This window comes from Silurus meridionalis, chromosome 29 (genome assembly GCF_014805685.1).
Source record: "Silurus meridionalis isolate SWU-2019-XX chromosome 29, ASM1480568v1, whole genome shotgun sequence".
Lineage (NCBI taxonomy): Eukaryota > Metazoa > Chordata > Actinopteri > Siluriformes > Siluridae > Silurus > Silurus meridionalis.
In genome coordinates, this window is record NC_060912.1 from 9,072,142 (window position 1) to 9,089,452 (window position 17,311).

At 38.0% G+C, this 17,311-nt stretch overlaps 2 protein-coding genes across 3 annotated transcripts; both read left to right on the forward strand.

Annotated features, from left to right (window-relative positions):
- The first annotated feature begins 611 nt into the window (after positions 1 to 611).
- On the forward strand, positions 612 to 5,775 carry bloc1s4 (biogenesis of lysosomal organelles complex-1, subunit 4, cappuccino). Its single transcript, XM_046844512.1, has 6 exons — positions 612 to 1,033; positions 1,066 to 1,137; positions 2,390 to 2,461; positions 2,562 to 2,663; positions 2,756 to 2,890; positions 4,506 to 5,775. The coding sequence occupies exons 1-6, from the start codon at positions 644 to 646 to the stop codon at positions 4,599 to 4,601; spliced, it is 867 nt and encodes a 288-aa protein (XP_046700468.1). The 5' UTR covers positions 612 to 643; the 3' UTR covers positions 4,602 to 5,775.
- A 704-nt stretch (positions 5,776 to 6,479) lies between these two features.
- asns (asparagine synthetase) lies at positions 6,480 to 16,895 on the forward strand. Of its 2 annotated transcripts, none has more exons than XM_046844327.1 (12): positions 6,480 to 6,581; positions 9,968 to 10,223; positions 10,404 to 10,641; positions 10,814 to 10,999; positions 11,943 to 12,044; positions 12,119 to 12,246; positions 12,781 to 12,907; positions 13,669 to 13,775; positions 13,880 to 13,980; positions 14,996 to 15,077; positions 15,410 to 15,565; positions 16,247 to 16,895. In XM_046844327.1, the coding sequence occupies exons 2-12, from the start codon at positions 9,975 to 9,977 to the stop codon at positions 16,454 to 16,456; spliced, it is 1,686 nt and encodes a 561-aa protein (XP_046700283.1). In that variant the 5' UTR covers positions 6,480 to 6,581; positions 9,968 to 9,974; the 3' UTR covers positions 16,457 to 16,895. The 2 variants fall into 2 exon arrangements, with proteins under 2 accessions (XP_046700283.1, XP_046700282.1); XM_046844326.1 differs by lacking the exon at positions 6,480 to 6,581 and adding an exon at positions 8,429 to 8,526.
- The last annotated feature ends 416 nt before the right edge of the window (positions 16,896 to 17,311 follow it).

Below are 17,311 nucleotides of genomic sequence, written 5' to 3' on the forward strand. Positions count from 1 at the left end.
TTTTATGAATGTCCACAATAATCTGTACTGGAAGTGTGTTTGCTTTGTTGCGGTACCGGTTTTGGTCAATCCAACTTCCAAAAAAATGTAGATTCAACCAAAGAGAGAAATGCCGTTGTAGACAGAGATGGAAAGAGTAATAAAATATTCTACTCAAGTAAAAAGTAGTACATAATACAGTATAAATATAATAAATATAAGTATTATTAAAAATATACAGTAATGTTTTATAATCGAATACAATATCAGCAGTTCCATATTAAAATATAACACTAATTATTCATTTTACCTTTATCTGGAAATCCAGACAGCTTTATTGTGCAAAAAATGTAATAAAATCATATATTTATAATAATAATAATAATAATAATAATAATAATAATAATAATAATACATTTCCCCAAAACCTACTTAAATAAAAGTAGTTACAGATAAAAAAACGACTAAATTACAGTAACGTGAGTAAATGCAAAAAAAGTTAATATAATTTAAATAATAAAATTATTAATATAATTATTAATCAATAAATAGTCAAAAAAGACATACAATACCAAATACCAAACGTGCGAATTTCTTGAGCCTCTCGAGGATCCGTACTTGAGGAGAAGGAGGAGGGAGGGGGGGAATTGTAGTCACATGATGAATGCGGAAGTCTGACTTGCTCTGGAGAATCATCAGGGAAAATAAACGTATTTGCAGAAACTGGTACAAGGACACACGCACACACGTGGGTAAATCCGTGGATGCGGACATGGAGCATCGGTTAGGGCGGGCGCCGGTGCTGTCTCCGCTGGAGGAGTCGAGTGAAGAGGTGAGCCGAGACAGCGGGATCGTGTCCCAAAGCGCCAGCACTGTGTCCATGCTGAGTGAGGGCCTGAGCAACGGAAACGTCTCCCAGAGCCCCAGCTTCGGGCTGAACGTCTCCCAGAGCCCCAGCTTTGCCGGGAACGGCTCGGAAAGTCCCAGTTTCGGCGGTGACGTGCCTCAGAGTCCCGGGCCGGACGGTGGTGATGGTAATGATGATGATGATGGTGCTGCTGCTGCTGTCAGAGTCCCGTCCATGAGCAGGAGGATGAGATCCTGAGACAGACTGCGCTCAGTTACTCCTCTTATATCCGAGCAGATGCAGGAGAGGAGGTGAGGGATGTCATCCATGGTTTTTGCTCCTTAAAGCTTGGTTTCGGTATCAACACCTAAACCTGAAACACTGTTATCACCTTTACTGTCTTTATTCTTCCATCGGCTTCGTCCCAGACACGAACCCTGGTACCATGAGGATTATAGTACTGTGTAGTAGTGGTCTGGTAGTGGTAGTAATGGTGTAATATATGGTAATAATAGGAAGGTGGTAGGAATGGTAGTGTTCTGGTAGTAGAATGGTGGTGGTAGTTGTAGTGTTCTGGTTAGTAGTGTGGTGGTGGTGGTATTAGTAGTATTCTGGTGGTAGTTGTAGTGTTCTGTTAGTAGTATGATGGTGGTGGTGGTGGTAGTTGTAGTGTTATTGTAGTAATATGGTGGTGATTATACAGTAGGTCATGGTTGTAGTGATATTGAAACAGTAGTATGGTAGTAGTAAGGTGGTAGGATTAGTACTGTGAAGTAGAGTTCTGGTAGTAGTATGGCGGTGGTGGTGGTGGTGGTGGTGGTAGTAGTGTTCTGGTAGTAGTATGGTGGTGGTGGTGGTGGTGGTGGTGGTGGTAGTAGTGTTCTGGTAGTAGTATGGTGGTGGTGGTGGTGGTGCTGGTGGTGGTGGTAGTAGTAGTGTTCTGGTAGTAGTATGGTGGTGGTGGTGGTGGTAGTAGTAGTGTTCTGGTAGTAGTATGGTGGTGGTGGTGGTAGTAGTAGTGTTCTGGTAGTAGTATGGCGGTGGTGGTGGTAGTAGTAGTGTTCTGGTAGTAGTATGGCGGTGGTGGTGGTGGTGGTGGTAGTAGTAGTGTTCTGGTAGTAGTATGGTGGTGGTGGTAGTAGTGTTCTGGTAGTAGTATGGCGGTGGTGGTGGTAGTAGTAGTGTTCTAGTAGTAGTATGGCGGTGGTGGTGGTGGTGGTGGTAGTAGTAGTGTTCTGGTAGTAGTATGGCGGTGGTGGTGGTAGTAGTAGTGTTCTAGTAGTAGTATGGCGGTGGTGGTGGTGGTAGTGTTAATAAAAGTAGTAATAAAAGCAGATGTAATGTTATGGTTGTAATGAGATGGCAGTAGTCCGGTTGTACAGTGTTGATTGCTGTAACATGCTACAGCACATGTCCAGGTCAGTTAAGCAAAGTATTGTATGATCACCATGTTTTTAGCGTAGACAGTTTCTCTGTCGAACAGCGTGACAGGGCAGCACACGGGAGCTTTTACTAGCTCTCTTGATTGTGTTTAAGATTTGTACGCTTTTCTATCCGTTGCAGATTTTATGTCTGGAGAAGAGTCTAGAAGAAATGCTCACTCGAGTGGACGAGTTTGTGGGGATGCTGGATATGGTGAGTTAATAACAAACGCACAGAATCACGTGTATAACTACGTAAATGCTCTTAACAGTAAAGCACAAGATAATTCCCAATTTATTGTCTTTCGCCGCAGATACGCAATGACACATCTCAGATTGTGAACATCAGCTTGCCCCAGATTCACCAAAAATCTGAGGACATGAGACAGATTTACCGGAAAATCGACAAGCTGGAGGTATTTATTTGCTTAAGTAATTACGATCGGCGAATATACAACAGTCACTTACATGCGTGTATTAACATCTATTTTATCTATTATATAATAAGTCTTTCGTGAAGATGGTCGCAGCCAACGTGAGCGCCATGGAGGAGCAAGTAATCGAGGCTGAGGGCGAAGCCCGGACTCTGCCTGGAGCGTTCAAAAAGATTTTCCGAACAATGAACGTCTCTGGATTCTTAAATGTAAGTAATATTACAAAAATAGTATGTGAATGGACTCCACTCTTCTGGGAAGATGAGGAATGAGGGATGAGGAGGCCTAGGGATGAGGTCAGAGCTCTATAGCAGGCCATTCAAGATCTTTCACTCCAAAATTATATAATATTTATGTTAAATGTTCTGTGGGTTTTAATGCTATAATAAGGTGAAATTGGGAATTGTAGTGGGAGTGATTGCATTTGATCATTTGGTTTCTACTGCATTCTTCGAACAGTTCAGCAATACATCATCTTCAATTTTCACCCAAAAGACATTGTTCAACACCAAAACACCCGAACGTCCAATTTGTTGCATCTTATACGAGCAATAACGACACACCTGAAGGTGGCAGTAAAGCACCGTTTCCCCGCAGCACGAAAATGGAATTATCCAGATACACACACTTAACAAGAACTTTTGCAGCCTAAGGCTGAATTCCAGCTTTGTGGGACACTTAGTTGGTGGAGCTCCTGGGCAAAGACTTCAGGGCAAGATGACAAGTTCTTTATCTCACATATACCTACTGGTCTTACTGGATTAATAAATTACTGAATGAATAACAATTTTTTTTTATATTATTTAACGAAAATAAATAAATAATAATCTACATTTATAAAAGGAGTCTCCAGTGTCCAGACAGGACTTTTCTTTTTTTAGTTCACCATTAAATGTTACTATAAATGGATAAAAAGTACATGTCGTATATATGTGTTATATATTCCGTTTTTTAATTGCTGACAAAGTGCCAGGATAAAGCACTTTGTGGATATTGGAGTATAATCAACTTGTGAGAGGTGACAGTGAATCATTACCACATATAGACACACTTTTGGTATGAAAAAAAAGCAGTTTTTATTAGAGGTTGACCGATTTGTAGGTTTTGCAGATTAATCGGCACCGATTGTCGATTGGAACTATTGGCTAACGACAAAAATCCATAACCCGATAGTTTTTCCGGGTTGCGATATACAGTATGAGAGCAGCCTCTGGAGGTGAATCACTGATGCCGTGTGCTGTTTATGTGAAGTGTCTTTTTTATGTTGGATGTAAATGTTTTTATTTATTTGGAGGGTCTTTTATTTTCCTAAACATAGTTCAGTAATATTTTACTATGCACTATATATTTTACAGCTAGTTATGATTTTTATGTGTATAATTGTTCATGGCAGTTTGTTGTACCATCTCACGATTTTCACTAGCGATTTTCTTTTCAAATTGGGTAGTAAATAACAATTTCAGTCCAACAGCAAATTTAAATTTCTGGTGCAATTAAACAAGTCGTAAAGCATCTCATTATAGCACAAATGTCGCGACCACATGTAGTTCAGGTTCTATTATAAAGAGAAGAATTCACTTCCTCCTTCAACGTCATGTAATACCACTTCACTTCCTCCTACTTTATCATGATCCGAGGTTATTTTTTTTATCAGCCTGAACATCCTGTACCATGTTTTTTTGTCCCAGAGTCACACCCAGATAATACTAGTCAGGAGTTTCCAGTTTCTCCACAGTTTACTGCCAGTTTCTGAATTGCACTATTGTTATAAACATTGGCTGTGATTCATCATGTTTTTTTTTCCCTCCTTCCTCGTTCCCCTAGAAACCGTCCAGCCCCAAACGAGCAGCACAGCAACACCAAGAGATTCCCTGCGTGTTCAGGACCGACGATTTCTTCCCCGTTCAGCCCGAACCATGACGACAGGGGAAAAAAAATAAAAAACCCACACAGTAGCATCGATCTCGCACCGTTCCCGCCAAAAAAAAAAAGGTCAGAGACGGCCCCTCGCCTCCGACAGCAATATTGAAGCGGTACTGGAGAACGCCGATCACAGCCGAGCACTATTTTAGCACACCGTGTAGAAGGCAGCTAGTTTTATAACGAGATTAATTTTTTTTTTTTTCTTTTTATTTTGAAGGACTTTTGTTTAAAGTGCCTCTAATTGGAAACGTCGCAGTTTTCATTCACATGGAAGCAAATCAGGCATGTTGTCGAGATTAGATCTTTATATCGCACTCAAAATGTATCAACTTTCTTTCATCATCTCTGAAGGTCGTTCTGGAAGATACAGGCTTGTATGAATACGCTCATGCTAATGCTTAATGGTTTCTATGGTAACGAAGGCTGACATATGTACAATATAAAAGCCTATAAGAAACCTGAAGCACTCTTGAGTTGTCTTCATCGCCTGGAGGTTTTGGCTCAATTCCATGTAAGCAGGAGGAACTGGATCTGGGCTGACTCTACCCTCTGGACTTTTTGCTCTTCGCTTCGGGTTATATGGAAAAACAAGAGCAGAAAGTGGAGTTTTCTTTAATATCACATAGGGTTCCAGTTCCTGGAGTTTTAAGGAGTGAGATCACGTACCATTTTGTTCATACCGTGATCATATCTTGTGATTGAATTCAAATATCTCTGTATGTTGCACAAAGGATTGTCAACACATGCCTACAAACACCGGAAAGATTTTCTGAGGTTTTTAATTCCGATTTTTTATAGTGTATTTTGTTTTGATTCTGCCAAGATTTTTCTTTTCTTTCGCACTAACATAACTAATTTCACTGTAACTCCAAAGACGTTTATTTCAAACCTGCGTTCAATTCAACAATGTGATACGCTGTATTCTGATACAACGCCACGGCTGCTTGTGCTTCTTGTTCATACTGTAAATGTCCAATTTATCTCCTTCAGACCACAGAAACAGAGATCTGTGGATATTCCTGTTTTAAATAGTCTTTTTTTTTTTTTACGCTTCAACTTAGCCTTGTGTTATCAGTTAGCCTGACTGTTAATTTAGCTAATTCAATGAAGCGATTTGTATGGAATGTACATTTATTTATAATAAAAACAAAATCGAAATATTATTGTTTAACAAAAAACAGCTCTCGAGTGTTTACTTGCGTTTGGTTGTTTGCTGGAAATTTCTTTCTCAAACCTTTTTATATTTTTTACATTAATGTGACATTAAAGACGATCCGGGAGTCACTTCTTATATTTACAGACAGCAGGTTGCCTGTGTATGATAAAGGATGCAGGTATTAATCATGCAGGAAATTTGTGTACACTTCTGATTCAGGCATGAAAACATTTGAACATTAGTTGAATTTCAATGATATTAAATGGAAATAATTTATTACCTTATTACTTAATTATTATTAGTATTTATTGTAGTAATGGTCATAGTAATGGTTAGCAGTAGTAATAGTTGGTAGAAGTATTTATTAGTTGTAGTTGTAGTGGTAATAAATATTATTAGTTCTAGTAGTAGAAGTAGAAGATGCAGTATTAGTAACAGTAATGGTTATTATTATTATTAGTGGTAGTAGTAGTTTAATTGTTATTTGTTACACACACATTACACACAGTGAAATGCTTTTTAGCAGGTCTGTAACTTAGAGTGGAATATAATATTGTAAATGACGTTACAATCTAATATAATTTACAAAAATAAACAATTTCTTGAAAGTTTAAACGTTTTAAAAATATCCATCTGTTCACAAGAACACAAGCGTATGTTTATGAATGGGTTGACTAGTGACGCCCCGCCCATTCTTTTGAATTGTATGACATCTGCAGCTGAGTTTCATCATGCGATTTTCCAGCGTGAGACGCGTGTCTGCTACAGGCCACCGTAGTGTCTGCTTCAGGCCACCTTAGCACAGACTCATCTCTTCCAAGGTAACATAACGTGTATATTAATATTATTGCTGTTAATATTATTATTAATATTATTGTTAACTTTTGCTGAAAATTATACCTTTTTTTTTACACAACGATTTCGGATTTGTAATAATCTAGAAAACGCCGTTCAAGATTTAATGTAATTTTCGAATGAATGTTAATGTTAATGTTAATGAATGAATTTCTTTTCTATAAACACTCAAATTCCTATTTTATTCTTTTTTTTTTCAATAATCAACTTTAATAATCTATCTCAAACGTTTCTTTATATGGCCACATGGTTGTTAGAGTTACATCAGTCTTGCTTCCGAGCGAATCGATTCACTTAAACGACTCCTTAAGCAAACGATTCCCATGCAAACAATACAACGAATCAAACGTTCGACTCTTAAACTCGAGTCACTTATCTCCTCTAATCAATTTCTTTAAGACTTAACCATTAAATAATGACGTAAGATATATATTGACACCAATGAAAACGTGTATGGTAGATTTTATTGATTATTATTATTATTATTTTTTATTAAACAAAGAATGCATTTCATTTTGCTCATTTCCTGGGTTCACTTAGGTGCTACGTTTAACCTAACAAAAATTTGTTTCGAAAGTTCTGAATCATTCAAATGACTCACAGGGGACATTTCTGATTGGTTCTTTCAATATCTCTGAAATCTATCTATCTATCTATCTATCTATCTATCTATCTATCTATCTATCTATCTATCTATCTATCCATCCATCCATCTATCCATCCATCCATCCATCCATCCATCCATCCATCCATCCATCCATCCATCCATCCATCTGAAAATGGAGTGATGTTTGAATGTGATCCACGTGCTGTCACATGGTTGAAACCAGATCGTCTGGTTCACATATTTCTCATTTTCATTTTTCCAATCAGCCAATCATCATTCATTTGGACCACTGCAAAAAAAAAAAAAAAAAATAATGTCTGTAGTTTTCAGGAGCTTCAATCACCAAAATAGAAAATGAATGTAATTTCAGTGACATGGCATGATTAATACCAGATGGGCTGGTATACATATTTTACAATCTCCTTCCGGATTTTTACACATGAAAACAAAAAACATGCGTTAATACATACATTTATTTATAATAACACCAAAATCTAAATATTATTGTTTTTTTCAAAAAAAAAAACAGCTCTCGAGTGTTTACTTGCGTTTGGTTGTTTGCTGGAAATTTCTTTCTCAAACCTCTTTATATTTTTACATAAATGTGACATTAAAGACGATCCCAGAGGTCACTTCTTATATTTACAGACAGCAGGTTGCCTGTGTATGATAAAGGATGCAGGTATTAATCATGCAGGAAATTTGTGTACACTTCTGATTCAGGCATGAAACATTTGAACATTAGTTGAATTTCAATGATATTAAATGGAAATAATTTATTACCTTATTACTTAATTATTAGTAGTATTTATTGTAGTAATGGTCATAGTAATGGTTAGCAGTAGTAATAGTTGGTAGAAGTATTTATTAGTTGAAGTTGTAGTGGTAATAAATATTATTAGTTCTAGAAGTAGAAGATGCAGTATTAGTAACAGTAATGGTTATTATTATTAGTGGTAGTAGTAGTTTAATTGTTATTTGTTACACACATATTACACACAGTGAAATGCTTTTTAGCAGGTCTGTAACTTAGAGTGGAATATAATATTGTAAATGACGTTACAATCTAATATAATTTACAAAAATAAACAATTTCTTAAAAGTTTAAACGTTTTAAAAAATCCATCTGTTCACAAGAACACAAAGCGCAAGTTTATGAATGGTTGACACGCCCACTAGTTACGCCCCGCCCACTCTCATAAATACTATGACATTTGCAGCTGAGTTTCATCATGCGCATTTCCAGCGTGAGACGCGTGTCTGCTTCAGGCCACCGTAGCACATGCTCATCTCTTACACCCAAGGTAACATAACGTGTATATTAATATTATTGCTGTTAATATTATTATTAATATTATTGTTAACTTTTGCTGAAAATTATACCTTCTTTTTTACACAACGATTTCGGATTTGTAATAATCTAGAAAACGCCGTTCAAGATTTAATGTAATTTTCGAATTAATGTTAATGTTAATGAATGAATTTCTTTTCTATAAACACTCAAATTCCTATTTTATTCTTTTTTTTTTTTTAATAATCAACTTTAATAATCTATCTCAAACGTTTCTTTATATGGCCACATGGTCTGTTAGAGTTACATCAGTCTTGCTTCAGAGCGAATCGATTCACTTAAACGACTCCTTAAGCAAACGATTCCCATGCAAACAATACAACGAATCAAACGTTCGACTCTTAAACTCGAGTCACTTATCTCCTCTAATCAATTTCTTTAAGACTTAACCATTGAATAATGACATAAGATATATTGGCACCAATGAAAACGTGTATGGTAGATTTTATTGATTATTATTTTTTTTTTTTATTAAACAAAGAATGGATTTCGTTTTGCTCATTTCCTGGGTTCACTTAGGTGCTACGTTTAACCTAACAAAAATTTGTTTCGAAAGTGCTGAATCATTCAAATGACTCACAGGGGACATTTCTGACTGGTTCTTTCAATATCTTTGAAATCTATCCATCTATCTGTCTATCTGAAAATGGAGTGATGTTTGAATGTGATCCACGTGCTGTCACATGGTTGAAACCAGATTGGCTGGTTTACATATTTGCCATTTTCAGTTTTCCAATCAGCCAATCATCATTCATTTGGACCACTGCAAAAAAAACAACAACAAAAAAAGATGATATCTGTAGTATTCAGAAGCTTCAATCACCAAAATAGAAAATGAATGTAATTTCAGTGACATGGCATGATTAATACCAGATGGGCTACAATCTGCTTCCGGATTTTTACACGTGACAACAAAATACATGCGTTAGTAGTTTCGTCGTTGATCAGAGAAGAATGGTTTGGTTCAAGCTGCCAGGAAGCCTACGGTAACCACTCTTTATAACCGTGTTGAGCAGAAAAGCATCTCAGAACACACAAGATGTTTTAACAATAGATGGTTCCTCATGAATCCTCATGGGCTCACTGAAACTAGACTGAACTGATTGGATAATGGGAGGGCAAGTGGACAGTGAGCACATACACATGCACTTGTTTTTATACTCTAGTGTTTTTGTCCTGTTAGTGTTACGTTGTGACCTTTTCTGCAGTGCTGTGTACATGCAAATAAAGGCTTTCATTAGGAAGTGATGTTAGAACAAGGTTAGATCTACAACTGAGCATGTCATCACATTTAGAGTATAAGAAAAGAAATGACTACATAAGAAGAACGTGATATAATAGCTTGATAATATAATCATTATTTTACAGTATTATGTATCATTTCCTCCCTACAGAAACACAATGTGTGGTATTTGGGCCTTGTTTGGCAGTGATGAGTGCCTGTCAGTTCAGTGCACCTGCGCCATGAAGATCGCACACAGGGGTCCGGACGCTTTCCGCTTCGAAAATGTCAACGGCTTCACCAACTGCTGCTTCGGCTTCCACCGTTTAGCCATCGTGGACCAGCTGTACGGGATGCAGCCGTTACGCATCAAGAGATTCCCGTACCTATGGTTGTGTTATAACGGAGAAATCTACAACCACCTTAGGGTGTGTATAAGTTTTAGATTGATTCGTTGTAGTCCTGAAAACAATAATAATAAAATAAATAATACATACCATAATACGATCAATTCTGTGATTATATAGTAGTAATGAACAAGTATATATCAGTTCTTCATTTAGGATTCTTGTGTAGTCTATTGTCTGATATCTTTTTTTTTTCTACAGATGAAAAAGCACTTTGATTTCGAGCACCAGACCAAAGTGGACGGAGAGATCATCCTCCACCTGTACGACCGATTTGGCATCGAGAAAATGGTGTCGCTTTTGGACGGAGTGTTCGCCTTTGTGCTTCTAGACACGGCCAATAGGAAGGTTTTTCTGGGGAGAGACACGTACGGCGTCAGGCCTTTATTCAAGATGCTGACTGAAGATGGTTTCCTCGCTGTGTGTTCTGAGGCCAAAGGTACTGGATGTTCTGTTTTTTTAATATGATAACCAGTATAATATGATTCATACATGTATTGATTGCACAGTGAAATGATAATGTAGACATACATTCACCAAACACTGTGTAGTGGGAGGAGAGAAGCCATTTGGAAGTCAGGTTAAAAAAAAACCTAAATATCATTCTCTAGGCCTGACCCAGATCACCCACTCCATGTCGACCCCTGTGAAGATCAACCCATTCCTACCAGGCCACTTTGAGGTGTTTGACCTGAAGCTGAACGGAAAAGTGGAGTCAGTTCAGTTTGATCGCTTCCACCGCTGCACCGATGAGCCCAAACACGCCGCCTACAACAACATCGAGAACCTCGGCACAGGTAAGAACATAAGAGAGAGGTCAAAAGTCATTTACTTAAGAAGTGTCCTTTTTATTAGGAAAACCAGTAGGGCTGTTCGTTCTTGTGGTTTTCCAATCAGACGATCCGGTCAGCCGGTTGGTACAAGATAGGATGGTTAACGTGTTTCGGAATCTTGTTTTTACCACACAAAACTGGAGTGGTGCGACAAACAAAAAACATCCAGTAACAGTTCTACATGTGCACTCACTCTGTTAAGCATCTGAGATCAGAGAAGGTCTGATTGGTGACGGTAAATTAAACCGCTCTTTGTGGCTGTGGTGAGCAGAAAAGCACCTCAAAATGCACAAGATGTTATAACAGATGTAGTAGCAAATACAAATGGTTCAGGATCCTCAGGAATCCGAGGCCATTCTGGGTTCACTGAAACTACACTGATTAGATATCTGAACTGAAAAGATAATTGTAGGGCCGGTGGACCAAGACTGGAAGGTTAGCAATGCTAACTTGTTGTATAAGCAGTGTTCATATTGGCACAATGAAAATGCTAGCTTTTTTAGTTGCTAGCACGGCATTCTGATTTTCCGCGGGTTTAATTTAACGCCTAGGCATCAGTAATTTAACGCCTTTTATAGCTATGAACACACACTAGTTGTAGTATAGCATATCTTTATTGTCAATGTGTGTTACAGTTTTATTTGTAGCTTTATTAGTTTCTTTTTAGCTGAGGCATTTTGGTTTATATACTTGCACATCTGAGGAAAATGCTGATAACGAAACTTTATATTGTTTCCACTTTGCTAGCTTCACGTCGTTCCTAACAGACTTCATGCCCACATGCTAATAGCAGAAATGTAGCTAAAAACACACTTTAGCGTACTTTTTCTCCTCACAGCGTTATCTTCATGAAGCCAAAATTAATTACCTTATAATATACAAATAATTCCTGTTTGTACACTTATAGGTTTTAGTCCAGAGACTGTAAAAAGCAACATCAGGATCCTGTTTGAAAACAGCGTCAGGAAGCGCCTCATGGCCAACAGGAGGATCGGCTGCCTCCTCTCAGGTACAGCTGCATGTTTCCTTTTTTCCTTTGACTTTTTATGTATGTTTTCGATGTAACACTCTTCACATTTCTAGGTGGCCTTGACTCCAGTCTCGTTGCTGCCACTCTCGTTAAGCTAACCAAGGAGGAGCAGCTGCAGTATCCCATTCAGACATTTGCTATCGGGTCAGAAGACAGTCCGGACGTTCTAGCTGCACGCAAGGTCAGAATCAAGAGTTTGATCAGTTATGGTTAATGCCACGTTACGGTGATCATACTAGCGGGTTAGAGTCCAGCGCAATTGTTGTTGAGTTTTGGTGCCCATCCAACACTGTTCTCATGTTCACACTCTCAAAAAATGCATCAGATACCAAATGATGGAATCTGACACAAGGTTTTACTGCTTTTGTGGAAATTTTACATTTTTGCCTGGAGCAGTTCATTTCTGCGAGCACTGAGACACGAGGCTGACATTTGATTGATTTTAGTTTGTGAGTCAGGTTCAAATCATGTCCTGTTGCTTTCATTCACAATGACCTCAGTCATTGGTGCTTGCCAGAGGTGGAATCAGTGTTTATAAGTTCTCTTCGCATTATGGAAGCTTCATAAAAACAAACAGGTTGGCTATCGATATCGGAAAGCTCTTAAACTTGCGCTGGTATTCAGATGGAGGTGTGTTTTGGAGCCTGGCTATGATAGAACACTGAAACAAGGCAGTTCAGTGTCTGTAGGTGTTTAGATGTTTTTTTTGTCCTAGGTTGCAACCCATATAGGCAGCGAACACCACGAGGTGAATTTTACCCCCGAGGAGGGAATTCGCGCACTGGAGGAGGTTATTTTTCACCTGGAGAGTTACGACATCACCACAGTGCGCGCGTCAGTTGGTAAGCCTGTTGCAATATTACGAATTGTGCAATTTCCGTGCACAATGCAGCCCGACGCTGACTAGAGCTATGAGCTTCACAATACCTGTAGCCCACAACTGATCCAGCATGGCATTTTAGGATTGTTATTCTAGTTTAAACTTTCTTTAGCCTACCATGTTCAGTGGGTAGACTGGACATTTGTCATTCAGTCTTCTCATAAACTGTGTATAAACGACATTCTTCTTTCTGTCTGAGGTGAATTAGTCAAATGTAATATATTAATTATATAAATAAATACTGAGGTGAAATAAAAGATGCATTCAAACTAAAGCAAAAAGTACACAAACACTCCAAATAAATAAAAAAGTTACAAATAAAATTTATAAAAATAAGACACGTGATGTCAGTGATTCGCCTCTAGAGGCCGCTCTCGTACTGTATAACGCAACACGGGAAAAACTATCTGTATGGATTTTTGCAGATAGTTTCAGCAATCAACTATCGATGCCCATTAATTGGCAAAACCGATAAATCGGTCGACCTCTAAGCATTAATGCAGCACAGTGGTAAAAACGAAATGCGGTAAATTGCCACTGATTGATTCAGTAAAAAAGTATCAGCGTAAAACAGTTTTCCTCAGGTTATTCATGAAAAGCAATGCTGCCTGTTTTTTTTTTTGTCACATTTCTTCTCCTAGCATGACTGCTATTCTATCTGATACAACACGACAATTCTTTGGTTTTCAAGAGTCTTGTGTTTTGTATTGTTTGTGTTTCCAGGCATGTATCTGATCTCTAAATACATCAGAGAAAAGACAGACAGTGTGGTGATTTTCTCTGGTGAGGGATCTGATGAACTCACGCAGGGCTACATCTACTTTCATAAGGTACTTGTTGGACTGATTTGAAGTAAAATCTGTATTAAGCTTTTTTTTTTTTTATATATATACTCAGTACATACATAAGTAAAGCTGTATGCTTTTTAATTCAGGCTCCATCGGCCAGAGCTGGAGCAGAGGAAAGCGTGCGCCTGATGGAGGAACTTTATTTGTTCGACGTACTGAGAGCAGACAGGACGACGGCAGCACACGGGTGAGACGTTGCTGTGGTTACGCTTTACCCTCTCCATCACACGTCTCATGGTGCTCACGTTGGTAACTTGTAAATCCTGGCCTTAAACCGGTCCGAACCACCGAAAACAACATTTCTCCTGTGTGAAATTTCAACTATTTTCCATTTAATCACTTATGGTCGCTTCCCTCGTTTACTTTGTTGTGTCAAACTGACATGACCACTCACTCTGTTAACAGTGTCAAGGTCCAAATGAGTCAATAGCAGCATTTGGTTTAGAACAGTTTATATAGAAAAACAAATATTTAGTTACATTTATAATCCTGACCATAATAATTGATGTCTGGAGAAGACAATAACAAATTTTTTTGCTATTTGTTTGCTGGTTCAATATGTTGCATAAATGTTCACTGGAGTAGAACAGAACTATCTGTGTTTTCCATCTAATTATTTTACATTTCTAAATGTTGGAAATTACATCATTGTAACTTGCAGTTTACCGTTTACAAGAAACCACACACTCAGGATCGCTCTGGGTATAAAATAATCGCCACACTGACCCCTGGTGGATTATTTTTAAAACAGTTTGAAAGTTTTTTTTTTGTATTTTCACTATATTGAGCTATTGGGACAGCTCACATTTCCACCCATCCATATGTGGGTTTTACCAAACTGTTACCACAAAGTTGGGGATCACACAATTTTATAGAATTCATTGGATGCAGTAGAATTTAATTTCCCCTTCACTTGAACTAAGAGACCCAAACTTGTTCCACCATAACAATACTCGTGAGCAGATTAATGATATACTTTGCACGTTTTGGAGATCTCCTGCTATTCCCAGAAGAGTCTTTGGGGACCTTCCCAAAAGCTTGTTATAATAGCAAATGTGGAATGGGATGTTCAAAAACACAGAATCTTATGACGAGGTGTCCACATAGTTTTGTCCATACAGTGTATAGTGTAATCAGTTTATTATTATTGTCTCTTCCAGTTTATTTCATTGTTGATTATTTTCTGGGCCTCCTCTCTTTAGGTTGGAGCTGAGAGTTCCTTTCCTGGACCACAGGTTTACCGCTTACTACCTCTCTCTGCCTGATGACCTCAGGATGCCCAAGGTTCACACTTTGTCCTTCTCTTTGTCCACAAAAATGTGGTTCCAACACTACATGTGTGGAGAATTTTGGGATGGCATGGAATTGTGTTTAATGTAGTAGAAAATCTGAAAAGCATGTTAGCTCCTGTTGTCATACATTTGAATGGAACAATTCTTTGTGAAAAAATTATTGTTATTATTATTATTACGATAGAAACAAGAGCAGTAATATAATTCATCTAATGCTGTTGATGTAACCTACACTATAAACACCATTTTCATAATTTCACGCTAACATCACGTCACTTTTTTTTCTCTGTTTTTTTATAAAACACGTGTGTAATACGGGAACAGGATGGCGTGGAGAAGCGTCTTCTGAGGGAATCATTCGAAGGACTGAATCTGATCCCTGACGAGATTCTGTGGAGACGTAAAGAAGCTTTCAGCGATGGAATAACGTCTGTGAAGAAGTCCTGGTACACCAGCTTGCAGGAACACATCGAGTCTGAGGTAAAAATACGTTCTAATCGCATTGTTACACAATAGAATATGTTTGATTTTCCCCTTTAAAAAAAATGATTATAAAAATAAAGAAATAAATAGAAAATATTTTTAATTGTTTTTCTAAATATTATATTAAATTATTTACAGTTTTTTGTTTTATATTGTGTATTGGGAAAAAAAATCCTTCTATGTCATATAATGAATGTAATATAATTGTCTCTACAACGCCCCCTGCTGCTAGCTCGAAACATTTCACATTCAGTATTTTATTTTGGCTAAAACTACATGACTAACATTAAGCATTCTACTGAGAACAGTTTAAATACACTATATAAACAAAAGTTTCTGGACTCAATTATGCTTTTTTTGAACATCCCATAACACATTAATTTCCCATTTCCTGTTATAATAACCTCCACTATTCTGGGAAGATGATCCGCTAGATTTTGGAGTGTGCTTATGAAGATTTGTGCTTATTCAGCACATCAAAACTCTATAGCAGGTCACTCAAGATCCTTCTCTCCATTCCATGTAAAGCAGAGCTTCATGGGTTCACAGATTTTGTCTACTAGATCAAGTGAAGGGAAAATGAATGGCTATTAAATCTAAAGACGTCCTACACAATTGTGTGCCTTCAGCTCTGTGGTAACGTTTTGTGGATTTGTTTGTCTCGTGACTCCTCCGTAGGTGAACGACAGCGAGTTAGAGAAAGCGGCGGTTTTGTTCCCCTTCAACCCGCCCATTACCAAAGAAGCCTTCTTCTTCCGGAAGATCTTCGAGAAGCTTTACCCGGGACGCTCCGAGTGGACGCCTCATTACTGGATGCCTCGATGGATCAAAGCCATCGATCCCTCCGCCCGAACCCTCTCCATTTACAAACCAGACAAAGATCAGTAACTCGTTCAATCAAGCCCCATTCTGTTTTAAAGGTAAACACAGTGTGTAACTGTGTAATCGTGGATCATCCTGTGTGCCTTTAATAACAGTGCTAAACATTTTAAATAGCTTTAATAATTATTTTGAAAAAAGAATGATATACTTGGGGGTGTGTCGTTATTGCAAAATTACCATATTGTGATACTGATATTGTGATCCACCCTTTGCACTCAGCACACTCGCAGCGCCTCGCCTTCTTACCAGTCACCTTCACCTGTGTCCAATCCACACCCCTTCCATTATACCTGCCCCCCGTTCCCACTCAATCACCGTCCGATCTACGGTTCATTCTGGCAATCATTCTGGACTACCTGTGTTTCGGAATATACCCGTTTCCCAGTACATGCTGCTTCCTAGCTTATTTTTTTCCCAAGGCTAATAAACATATTTTGGTTTCCAACTCTTGATCAAAGTGTCAGTTATATATAGATGAAGGTTTGTGGACATCTGATCACAGGATTAATAATTAAACATCCCATTCCACATTTTGGTCTCCATTTGCTATCATAATACTGTAGCCTTCACTCTTTTGGGAAGATGTTCCACTAGATTTTGGAGTGTTTTTTGAAATCAAGGTGAGTTTGAGCTTCTAAAGCAGTAGAGAACCAATAAAACCAACTTTTTGTTTATATTGGTGTACTCCCCTTGCACATTTCCACTCTTTGTGTCTCTTTTATTATGGAATTAAACCCATTTCTGCATCATATAAAGTGGTAAATGGCTTCACACACATTCACCATATTTTAAATTCTATGATTAGCATTGTTCACATTAATCAGAACAGAACATCAAAAACAGCAAGATGTCCTTATGTTC